General features: G+C 48.3%; 1 protein-coding gene across 3 annotated transcripts in view; it reads right to left on the minus strand.

Annotated features, from left to right (window-relative positions):
* Positions 1–12,540, minus strand: part of LOC118080882 (laminin subunit beta-1) — a 65,794-nt gene that overhangs the window by 20,344 nt on the left and 32,910 nt on the right. For all 3 annotated transcript variants that reach the window (XM_035106867.3, XM_035106869.3, XM_035106868.3), the window contains 7 exons: positions 11,995–12,147; positions 10,679–10,837; positions 9,460–9,581; positions 4,739–4,859; positions 3,813–4,005; positions 2,107–2,250; positions 38–269 (listed from right to left, as the gene is read on the minus strand). In XM_035106867.3, coding sequence (XP_034962758.1) covers positions 38–269; positions 2,107–2,250; positions 3,813–4,005; positions 4,739–4,859; positions 9,460–9,581; positions 10,679–10,837; positions 11,995–12,147 — 1,124 coding nt within the window. The remainder of the gene's footprint in view (positions 1–37; positions 270–2,106; positions 2,251–3,812; positions 4,006–4,738; positions 4,860–9,459; positions 9,582–10,678; positions 10,838–11,994; positions 12,148–12,540) is intronic.

Genomic DNA, 12,540 nt, shown 5'->3' on the forward strand with positions numbered 1-12,540 from the left:
CTCCCGTCACATTTTTCCACGAATCCCACATGCGTACCTCTCACAATGGCGGCCAGCCGTGTAATCGCGGCACCGGTGGCAGGCCCCCGTGTGCAAGTCGCACTCTTCCGAGTGCCCGTTGCAGTGGCAAGGCCGGCAGGTCGGGAAGCCCCACTGGCCTGGTGGGCACTGGTCACACTGGCGTCCTATGGCACCATGTTGGCACCGGCACTGCCCGCTTACTGGTTCGCAGATCCTGGAGACGGAGCCTTCGGGGGAACAGGCACAAGCTGTGGGGACAAGGGCCAATGCTTTCAGTGTGACAGGTGAGGGTGCATTAACCATTAGAAATTACGGTACAGTTCTCTGGAAAGTCCCTAATATGGCGATGGTGCCCAACTTCCTGGCACAGGGTATTTTCAGAGAGTTCAATGTGGCAGCTATTGCCAAATCCACAAGACAGAAAGCTCTTCCGAAACACAGCTCCTTAACCTCTAGTACGTAGTAACCACCCAAGCTGACAAGGTGAAAGGATAATAGGGGTGTGTGGCAGCAACATTAAGTGGGTCTAGCAGTGGTCATGTTGACCCAGGACCCAGAATCCCTGGGTTCAAATCCTCACACAGACCCGGGGGGGGGGCTGGAACACTAGAGAGTTTTGTGGCAACTTAAAGATTAACAAAAGGGATGTGGGTGGTGCTGTGGGTTAAACCAGAGCCTAGGCCTTGCCGATCAGAAGGTCGGCGGTTCGAATCCCCGCAACGGGGTGAGCTCCCGTTGCTCGGTCCCAGCTCCAGCCAACCTAGCAGTTCGAAAGCACGTAAAAGTGCAAGTAGATTGATAGGTACTACTCCAGCGGGAAGGTAAATGGTGTTTCCGTGTGCTGCTCTGGTTCGCCAGAAGCGGCTTTGTCATGCTGGCCACATGACCTGGAAGCTGTATGCCGGCTGCCTCGGCCAATAACGCAAGACGAGCGCCGCAACCCCAGAGTTGGTCACAATCATGGTCAGGGGACCCTTTACCTTTACCTAAAGATTAACAATTTCTAGGTATTTTTACATGAGGAAATATGGACAAGGCCTTTGATTGTTTCAGCTGCAAGGGACTAGACAAGGCTGCCCCTTCGGAAATATCTACCTCACAGGGTGGCTGTTAGGGTAAAACTGGAGAGGAAAAAGAGAACCATGAAGGCCGCCCTGAGCTCCTTGGAGAAAAGTTGGGACATTAATAATAATAAATATGAAGATGGTCACTTAATCCCATCCCCTCATCTCACTCCGAAGAGGTTCTCCTTTTTTGAAGGAGCCATACATTAAGGCAGAGTTGCCAGAAAGCGACTCAAATTCACACCATGCTTTTGAAGCACTATGATAAACATTCCTGCCTTCCGTTAAAGAATCCTGGGAGCTGTAGTTTGTTATAGGTGCTGAGAGTTGTTAGGAGCCCCCCCCCCATGCGCCACCTCCATTCCCCTCATGGAGCTACAATTCCCATAGTGGTTCAACAATCAAGGAGCTTGGAAATTGTTGCTGCTCTGTGAGGGAAATGGGGGGGGGGGTGTCTCTTCACAACTCTCAGCACCCTTAACAAAACTACATTTCCCACAATTCTTTGGGGGAAGTCGCGACTGCTTAAAAGTGGTATCATATATGTATGATTTGGATGTGGCTTAAATTAGTCAGGTTTAACCTCTGCCTGGAGTTGTAGGAGCTTGAATAATACCTAAATATATAATAATGATAATCCCAAAGAAGACAATCTGCTCCAGTCCAGTTCTGTTGCTCAACTGAGGCCTGGATGGGGTCTCTCAAACCACAGAGAATCTGTCCTGGACCTTAGCACTTGGTCACTGGGGAGCTGAGACTGCTTTTGTAAAGGGGGCTGGTTCCTCAAGGGGATCTAGCTCAGGGGTGCTGTCTCTGGGTCAGGCCTAGTCAGAGCGGGATCTTCTCCCCCCCCCCACCCTGTCAGGATTCCATTTGCTACTCTGAGGATCAGTAATATACCCCAGCCACAAGTTTTCCCCCTCCACTCTCAGTAAAAAACTAGGCTTAATCAACAGTTGAGGAAAAGACAAGGATGACCATGAGGGAAGCAGTACATGCAGGCCCTGCTTTGATTACTCACGGCTGCAGCCATAGGGTCCGAATCCGTAGGTGCCCGGGACACACTGGTCGCAGCGCCGACCCATCACATTGGGCTTACACTGGCATTGCCCTCCCAGTTTGTGGCAAACGCTGCTGGTGGAGCCCTGGGGGTCACACTGGCAGGCTGAAGGCGGAAGAAACCACAACAGTTAGGGAAGTAAGCTAGGCAGGTGGAAAGACGAGAGGCAGTCGCCTCCCCACCCCAATGCCAAGGAGACTGGGGAGAGCGACAAGTGGAGATGCGCTCCAACACACTGAACACAAGCACATCACTCTAGAGCAGAATATTCCTGCCTGTAGTAATGTGGTAAAATGCAATATACAAGTCCATAGGTTGAGGCCGCAGGTGGTGAAATCGTGCAGGTTACAGTCTAGACCAGGCATAGGCAACCTTGGCTCTCCAGATGTTTTGGAACTACAACTCCCATGATCCCTAGCTAACAGGGCCAGTTGTCAGGGATCATGGGAGTTGTAGTTCCAAAACATCTGGAGAGCCTAGGTTGCCTATGCCTGGTCTAGAACATCCATCAGACACACAGGTGCTGCCCAAATCCTGAGAACCTCAGCTTTCGTTATCTCTAGAATTAGCGTGTTTCTAGGCCCCATGGTACCTGGAAATATTTCACAACGGTGCTAAAAACTTGTAAAACAGAGGCACTGCGCAATTCCCGCTGGAGAATTCAGGGGAAAAGTTGTCCACCTCTGGACTGTAGATTCTTCTTCTCGTGTTTCCCCATAGTCTTTTTACATAAAGGTGAGTTAAACCTGAGGAAATCTCCTCTCCCATACCAATGCTGGGTTTGCTGATTCTAGGCGGCACCTCACCAACATTTGGGCCTTTAAGTCACAGCCCTGGCTTAGGAACATAGAAGGCTGCCTTATCCTGAGTCAGACCATTGGTTCATCTAGCTCAGTACTGTCTATACACTGGCTGGCAAATGCTGGAATCTGGAATCTTCTGCGTGTAAAGCAGACGCTCAGCCATTGAGCTACAGCTAGGGCGGCCAGACTCAATAGAGGACAGGACTTCTGTGCCTTTAATTGCCCTGCTCTCTTTTGAGTCTGGAAACCTTAAAGAGAAACCAGCAGACCCTTTGCTTGGAAATTAAACAAAGGGTCTGCTGGTTTCTCTTTAAGGTTTCCAGACTCAAAGGAGAGCAGGGCAATTAAAGGCACAGAAGTCCTGTCCTCTATTGAATCTGGCCACCCTAGCTACAGCCCTTCTGCAAACCATTATCCGACCTAGGCCCTGGCCGCAAAACTGAACCATCTAGTTCAAGAAGGCTGTAGCTACGCACAAGCAGATTCTCAAAATCTGTGGGCAGAGAAATGAGACCATTTCATCATCATAATTTTTTCCCAAAGGGAGGATAAATTATCCAACAATTCATTGCAGGTGGGGCTCCCCATTAGCAACAGCACAGCTGCCTCCTTTTTTCTTAAGTTGCTTTAAGGGCACTGCAAGTAGTAGCAGCAGCAGCAACAACAACATTAGCAACCTGTCCGCCATTTTGCATTCCTCCACGTGTAGGGTTTGGCAACCCTATCCGCCCCTCCCCCCCCCAATACTTTGCGTGTTGGTGGAAATGGCAACCACCAACACACACACACACACACATACACACACAATGGTAGAAAATTATGCAAAGTGGCTTTCTTTCTCAGGTGTAAGAAAGAATCACTCACACATAGCCCCATCATGCATCAGGGCAGAGATGCTGCACAGCAGGCGGGCACAGGTCTCGGCCAGGTCGGGCATGGTGGCCATGCGGAAAACCTCTAGGCAGGTGTAGCGCTCCAATGCTTCCCGGCGCTCCACCGCTGCAGGACTACTACCATGGAGCCCAGGCAGCTCCGTCACACGGGGCAGAAGGACCAGCTGTAACAAGGAAGGAGACATAATAATAGTAATAATAATAATAATAATAATAATAATAATAATAATAATAATAAATTTTTATTTATACCCCACCCTTCCCGGTCCAGAAACCGGGCTCAGGGTGGCTAACCGCAAATATAAAACATTGATTAAAAACGACTTAAAAACAACATACAGTAATGTACAACATAAATATAGCATCGCCAGGCCTAACTAGCCAAGTTAGTCCTGCTAAGGCCAGCAAGGAGACCAGGGAAGTATTTAAATGTGGGGACCCAGAAAGGTTTCTTCATAGAAAACGGGAAGGGAAAAAGGAATGGAGGATCAGGCTAAATTGAAGGCCAGGCGGAAGAGCTCTGTCTTACAGGCCCTGCGGAAGGGAGATCAAGTCCTGCAGGGCCCTAGTCTCATGGGACAGAGCATTCCACCAGGTCGGTGCCATCACTGAAAAGGCCCTGGCCCTGGTGGAGGATAAGAGGAGGAAAAGTCTGGCCTGGTTAGGACAAGGACTACAGTTGGCCCAGCTGCTTACGTAGCACACAAGAGGGGACTTGCTAACTGGGAATGTGTGCAGCAGGCCCAGAAATCTACCGCAGAGTGCTCTGAGATGCATTCCTAGAAAGACTGTGGCAGCTTCTGCAGAATCTCCTTTGCTTGAGTGGGGCTGGACATTGGCATGCCATTGTTTTTTGAGTGTGTGTGTGTGAAGATTTAAAACCTGGTTCTTTCTCACCGAGTCAACGAGGATGAAGGCTGCAGGATGGCGCTGTGCCACCCCTGCCCGCTGGAATCGCACAGTGATCTCATAATGGTTCCTGGGCTCGAAACAGAAGGGCCGCGGCAGCAGCACATACCTGGGGGGAGGGAAGACAAAGGTGAGAGACGGGGAAAGCGAAGAGCACACAAGCGGTAAGACTAGGCGCAAGAGGGTTGAGGAACTTGGAGAGAGTTGCTGGGATCGTTCTCATCTGCCTTAAGGGGGGAAACCCGGCTCACTTCCAAAGTTTGATGCTGAGGACCTGGCACATCCGCCAGCCTCTGCCATGTAAGTTGTGCCTGGATCACATCTGAGGCCCACATCCAAATAATAATAATAATAATATTTGTACCCCGCCCATCTGGCTGGGTTTCCCCAGCCACTCTGGGCAGCTTCCACAGAGATAAAAAATACATTAAAACATCAGTCATTAAAAACTTCCCTAAACAGGGCTGCCTTCAGATGTTTTCTAAACGTCAGGTAGTTGTTTTTCTCTTTGACATCTGATGGGAGGGCGTTCTACAGGGTGGGTGCCACTACCAAGAAGGCCCTCTGCCTGGTTCCCTGCAACTTGGCTTCTCACAGTGAGGGAACCGCCAGAAGGCCCTCGGAGCTGGATCTCAGTGTCCGGGCAGAACGATGGGGGTGGAGATGCTTCTTCAGGTATACTGGGCCATGGCCGTTTAGGGCCTTGCACTTGGCCTTGCATGCATAACAGAATCTCATCGTCCCCAGCCATGACAAGGATACTGCCTGAGGATGATGGGAGCTGTAGTTCAAAACATCCGGAAGGCACTAGATTGGTGCAGGCTGCCTTAGCCCTTCAGAAGAGACTGACGGCAGAATTCCCAGGCCATTAGAAGGGACTAGAGAGGCAGTTGGCAGATCAAGGAAGGAGAGAGGAGAGTCAGAGCAGGTAGACTGAGAAAGAGAAGCAAAACACAAGATGGAGAGAGAGGCTGGTGGCTGTTATTTATAGCCTCAGGGTGTATATTAGTTAAAAGTCCTCTATATATAATATTAGAAGTTAAGTTACAGAGTGGGTTGCTTACAGAGACAACAACTGTCGGTGCAATTCTTTTTTTAAAAAAATTAAAGAACAACTCATGGGCATAGCCGGGGGGGCGAGGGGTAGCTGCACCCCCCGTCAATAAAAATCAATTCGAATCTGAGGTTCTGCCCTCCGAAAAAAGCCTGCCTCCCCCAACAATAATAATAATACAAAATAATAACCTAACCACAAATTCTTTTCCAAACGAAATCCTTTCTTAACAGTTACGGCAAGCCCCCCCCCCCAAACACAATTGAATAATAATTAAATAAAGCAACAAAGCATGCAGTGCTAATCCGAGCCTCTGGTAGTTATCATTACCGATTAGGAGGGCCACTTTGAACGAAACCCTACTTAGCCACGGTATTGTAAGAGGGTTATAATTACTTTCCCCCTGCTTTACTACTCTGAAGTTCCTTAAACTTTCACTAGCCTCGTTCAAATTTATCTTCTTTCCCCCATATTTAACCCACATTATCTTGGTTCATTTTACTCAAAGCGGGCATTTCCCACATATACCATTCTCTAATATGCGATATTTCTCTCCCCCACCCCCGCCCCCCCCAATATTTTGTGTATAGAGTCCTGCTTTGTGCCATTCTTTTAAAAATATCGGCAAGGCTTTTGAGGTTTTTTTGTGTGCTCTCTGCCTCTGCCACGAGTCTAAATTATAAATTTTACCTCACCTTTTTATCTGAACCTGAATAACTGTCTCTGCCAGGGCATAACAATAACCAGCCCACCTCTACAGTAATAGCCATAGGGAGGAGGGGGGACCCTTTGCTGCAGACTGCAGTGGCTCTGCTTTGTTCCCCTGCCTTAGATAATCTTTTTCCGATGGAACAATGAGAGCCGCTTCTTTCATTTCACCAACCTGCCTGCCAGCGATAAAAGAGGGTGGCAGAGATTCAAACCATCAAACTGCTTCAGGGGAAACACTTGTATGCCCCGTTTTTCCTTCCTTCCTTTTCTTTTTAAAACCCAGGAAATGTTCCGAGCCATTAGTGAAGAGGGGGAAGTTTCAAAGAAGATGAAAGGGTACTGGAAAAGGGGTGGCCTTTCAGATTTTGGGGCTGAGGGTTTCTTGTTTTCTTGCTTCCCCCCACCCCCACCCCACAATAGGGCTGCTAGAATACAAATGTGGCAACCCTGGAAAGAAACAACTTCTGAGGTTTTGAAATTGCACAGGCATGTCAGATAAGGAGTTCATCTCTCATAATTCGTTCGCCTATTTGTTAACATCTTATCCCAGCCTTCCTCTAGAGCAGGCATCCCCAAACTACGGCCCTCCAGATGTTTTGGCCTACAACTCCCATGATCCCTAGCTAATAGGACCAGTGGTCAGGGATGATGGGAATTGTAGTCCAAAACATCTGGAGGGCCGAAGTTTGGAGATGCCTGCTCTAGAGAGCTCAGAGATGTGTACATTTGTCCTGCCCTCCATGTTATGATCACAACATCCCTACGAGGTAGGCCACTCAGTGAGATTGTGGCCTGAGTGGAGATTTGAGACGGGGTCGCCCTAACGCTTGTCTAGCGCCCTAATCGCTACACGTAAGCCCGTGTTGAGAACAGCAGCACAAACGCCTTCTACACTCCACTAAGAGCTATGCAAGAAGTGTGGGTCAGGGGAAGGTGGAATGGGTTGCATAAAACTAGTTTTTACCCAGAGATGGACTACAGCCCAAAGGGAAGTTTTCCATCTTACCTGCAACCGAAGAATCATGGAGCACAACAATCTGCTCTCCCCCTCCCCAAAAAGTGCTTCCAGGCTGTGACTATTTTGAGGTAGGATTCAATCACATACTGGCAAATTCAGGTTTCACAATTAAAGTTAATTTGGAGCTCTTGTGCAACTAACTAGCTTCCCCTCCCCGCAAAAAGAAAAACAACACCAGGCTTTTGTGATATTAAAAGTAACAGGGAAAATGTTCTGGAAAGTGTGGAATAATATTTGCCTGACACAGCATCACCTTCCTCACAAACAAATCGTACAGTTAACAGGTTGTTTGTTCAAATTCAAAGATTGTGTCAGCCATTTAAAATTTTCTAGCTGTGCATTTTGCCCCTCCCTTCCTGGGCTAACTGCACAAATGATATGATTTCCCGAGCATACATAAGGTGTCTCCCTTCTACCCCCAAATAATTGTAATATAGAATTGTCTGTTAATTATAAATCTGATACACAATTGCTAGTGTCAATCGACCAGGTTCCATGGGACTTTTTATGTTCCAACTGAGCAGATGAGAACTAATGCTAATTTTTATAGAAAATGTCCCCTCTTTACTGGGATGCTTAGATATACTTGAATAAAGTACACAACAATAGGGCAGGGTTTGGTTGGTTTTTTTTGTAGTGCAATGACCTCACACAATCCATACCCTCACAAGCCCATCGCACCTGAAAACCCATTCCACAAATCCCTGAGACAAGAGAAGGATATACCGGTACTTTGAAAAGCTGGGTATACTACTTCTCTACAGATCATACAAAAAAAGAGCGGCAAAGTTAAAAGAAATAATAACATGGCAAAAAAATTAAACAAAACAAAAAACACCAAAAAGCCAGAGGATAGGAAATCCTACATAAAACAGTCAGATCCCTAAATACAATATGCTATGTACTTGGGTGAATGGATCCCTAAATACAATATGCTATGTACTTGGGTGAATGGAACTGGTGATTAGTAAGATCCCCGCAAATACTAGCTGTTACACTTACGTGAATGAAACTGGCTATTAGTTATAATAATGTAATGCAAATAGACAGACAATAGCAGGCTCCAAAAAGGAAACTCCAGCATAAGAAGCTTGGAATGAGATCAGAGAAGGGAATAGTTAATTGTGCTGTTTCTGTTGCATCTTGTAGTACCAAAATCCACCAGTACGTGTAGAGGGCCCGTAGCCAAACCAAAATACCAACTATTTCCTAACCACAAACCCATGAGCTCTCTAGTTAATTATGGCAAAGACTCAGTCAATCCATCAGCAAATACTCAGATAACAGAAAAACTACGTGCGCCGTCAGTTGTGCCAAAGCACAGGATGTTAAAACAATAAGTATGATTTATTTATTTCTTACAGCTGTAACATAGAAACTACAAGTGTACTTGGACTGGTGCTGGGAAGTGTTTTGTAATTTTGGTGTGTGTTTTTTGTGTCTGTGGAGAAGAGTAAATCTGCACTGTTTGCGGGCCTGTAGGAAAAGCAAACACCTGCAGATAAAACTCTTTATAAGCCTGCTAACAGGTATATAGATACATACACACACCTGCATATGAAATTTTATCTAGCCCCTCATGTTACATTTTCAGGGAAAAGGCCAAGCAAGTTGCATAGCAAAATACACTTCTGGCTCCTGGCTCCTGTTCTGGGAACAAAGTGGCCAACCCCATTTTAGGCTGTCAGCCACACATTATTATAAAAACCAGCAATAGCAGACTCCAGTGCGGTAAACAATTTGGAATTGATTTTCTTTTATAAAAAGAGGACATAATCCATGAGGACTTGATTTCCAATAAAACTTCTCACTAACATGCTGTGGGTCTGTCTCTCTTAAGTCACTGCAGCCCCCTTTCCACACTGTGCCCGGTGAGGCTGCCTCTCCTCCTCCTCCTCCTCCTCCTCCTCCTCCTCTCATTCTTACCTGGAACTATGGGGCAGGCTCTCCCGATACATCTGCTCCGAGGGCAGCACGTTGCCGCAGCGTGGGCTCATGGGTAACGCCCGCGAGCTGACACTGACGACAGCTTCCCAATCCTCTGTGGACTGAGAAGGAGACACAGCAGGTTTAAAGCAGCTGTCCTAGAGAATACAATCCCCATCAGGCCCACCGGGTGGACATCCTCAGAGATGGCCTTGCTGCAAAACGTAATACGGCAAAAGAAACCCAGCAGTGGACATTCGCTATAAGGCTAGAGGAAACATTTGCTTTTGGAGCGCTTTCCCACTGAAGCAGCTCATCATGTTTAGCAGCTTTCCAAACCCGCCAGCTCTTATCCCTTGCCCTACCAGTGACAACTCCATCCCTGTGCCAAAGGTGGGGAACTTGTTCCCCGCCCCCGCCCAGATGTTCCTGATTCTTGGCTTGTCATGAATGAGCCAGCTCCCAGGGAAGGGTTACTGCCAACTGAAGAACTATCTATTTGTTTTGACAATAAAGCATCCTTTTTAATTAACTACACTCACTGTGTTATCAAGCTGGGAACTGGACTCCTGACATGACTATACTGACTATGGCTGGTGGGGATTGGAATCCAACAGCATTTGAATGGCCACACACTTTTCACAATGTGTAATATGGATCAAATCCCCAGTTGATGGGCATAGATTAAATCAGGCATCCCCAAACTTCGGCCCTCCAGATGTTTTGGACTACAATTCCCAACTTCCCCGACCACTGGTCCTGTTAGCTAGGGATCATGGGAGTTGTAGGCCAAAACATCTGGAGGGCCGCAGTTTGGGGATGCCTGGATTAAATGAACTGGGGCAAATCCTCCTTTCTACTGCTATTTAACCACTCTCCAGCTCCAGAAAGAGTTTGAGTTATAAGTTGGCAAGTCCCTGCTTCAAATCTATCCCTTAGTCTCATCCGTCTGTCTGTAATATGGGGGATGGCCTACCTTGCAAGGTTGTTGTCACTGTTATTGAGCTAATTTCATGTGAAGCGCTCTGAGAACATAGTTATTGTGTAAAGATTAAGCATAAGCATCATGAAAATATTCTCGTTCTCTAAGCTACAGCTTCCCCCCCCCCACATTGTTCAATTTCTGATCCAATAATGCAAGCATTCAGGAAAATGCCAGAACTCCCCCCCCCCCCGACAACAAGCACTTGCCACACCCACTCCAGTTCCTTCCACGCACCTCAGGCTCATAGCGCAACAGGATGTCATATTCCATGGGGTAGGGAATGTTGTCGATGTGGAAGGATAAACCAGCCCCATCCCTCACGCGTGCAAAGCCGGGGCCGGTCCATGTAATCATGTGACCTGTATGCTCACGTTGCAGGACTTCCACATCAGGCTGCGGGTGAAAACATTACATCAGCGAAGCCACAGGGACATAGGGCACTGCATTGTGCTGAGTCAGACCATTACTCCATCTAGATGTGGCTCCCTAGGGTTTCAGGCAGGAGTCTCTCCCAGCCCTACATTGGAGATGCTGGGGATTGAACCTGGTACCTCCTGCATGCAAAGCAGATGCTCTACCGCTGAGCTGTGGCTGTGGTCCCTACATTCCCTCCAGCATTCACAGCTCCCACCCATCTGACACTCCTAGAGGCAGGCTGGGTGCTTTCGAGAACCTGAGCTGTGAGCAGAATCATCCTGGTTTTTGAAGTGCTCCCACACGACACCACTTAAGTCACTGCAGGACATTCCTGACTGTCAGGGGGACTCCTTACAGGGACCCTCCCCCAGTCATCCTGACCAGCACTTCGCACAGTGGCAGCACTAGCAGCGGGTCAGGAGGAGGGAATGAGGAATGGAGTGGGGTGGAGAGGGGGCTCAGACGTGTCAGCGCTTAGGCACCGACCCAGCTGGCCAGAGGAGGAAGGACAGCGCAGCGAGTGCCGGAGCCTCTGCAAAGGACGGGAGAAGGAACACAGCCTCTTCCGGCGCCCGATTTGAGGCGCGCGGCCACACGCAGGGCTAGGGGGAGGCGCTTTGGGGTGCCTAGGCATTTATGCTGGTCCAAGACATGAAGGAAGCCATTGCCGGGTTCTGAATCGGACCAGGCAGTCATGTTTTCTGATATCTCTGCACTGTAAATAATATGCACAATAAAACTCTGAAAGACAGAGCAGACTGGAGCGTCTTTACTCGAGAGTAGCCGCAACAATCCCCTGACATTGACCAACAGCAAAGCACCTGAATTCTACTCGTGTAAAATCACGGGCATGCAAAGCTCACGGAGGATGCCTTCAACAGACTGAAGGACAAAGTGCATAGTGTCTATTCAAGTGTATCGTGTCCATTCAAGTGTATCTTTTACCTTCTGGCTAAGTGCAAGGCAAAGAATTAACATAGTTGACCAAGAAGACCCAAGTGGCTGCTCCTCAGCTCAGCTTTATGGACCAAGAACACCTCTACTGAGTGGCCTGGGGCTCTGGTCCAAACCACCCTAGACTTCCTTCCCTGGTTTCCCCCAGCATCCTCGCTCCCCCACCCTATTTCGGTCACCTTCTGCTGAAGTTGCCTGGCTCTTCGGAGCGCCGCTCGCTGCTGCAAGAGTCTAATCGTGCTGTGCTGTCGTCGCAGCCTCACTTTGCGCCCATTCTGGACCCCGTTGTAATATTCCACACAGTCCACAGGGGCCTCGGGCCGCAAGGCACCCTACAACAAAGCGGGAAAACATATTTATTTCCAACACCATTGGTTGTTCCTTCTGTTTCCATCCTCAGCTATTCAGCAACCAAGCGGCTCTGAAAGGCACTGAGGCTGCCAAGGCAAACAGGGAGCCCATGGAACTACCCCATACTGTATGGTTTGGCCAGTGGAGGTTGCCCCATATGGGCAAATGGGGAGTTGCCCCACCAGTCTCATCCGGTCCACACTTGCTTGGCTTTTTACTTAAAAGTGTTGTCCTTCTAGAAGTCAGCAGGGAGGAGAATGGGGATAAAACTAGAATTAGTTGGTTCTGCCTGCCACTCCACCTATCATTGGCCCTCCTTGCCTTCCATCCTACCAGCCCATGATTGACTGATTGAGCCACCAGAACAGTTTTAA

The sequence above is a fragment of the Zootoca vivipara genome, chromosome 2, assembly GCF_965207765.1.
Source record: "Zootoca vivipara chromosome 2, rZooViv2.hap1.1, whole genome shotgun sequence".
NCBI lineage: Eukaryota > Metazoa > Chordata > Lepidosauria > Squamata > Lacertidae > Zootoca > Zootoca vivipara.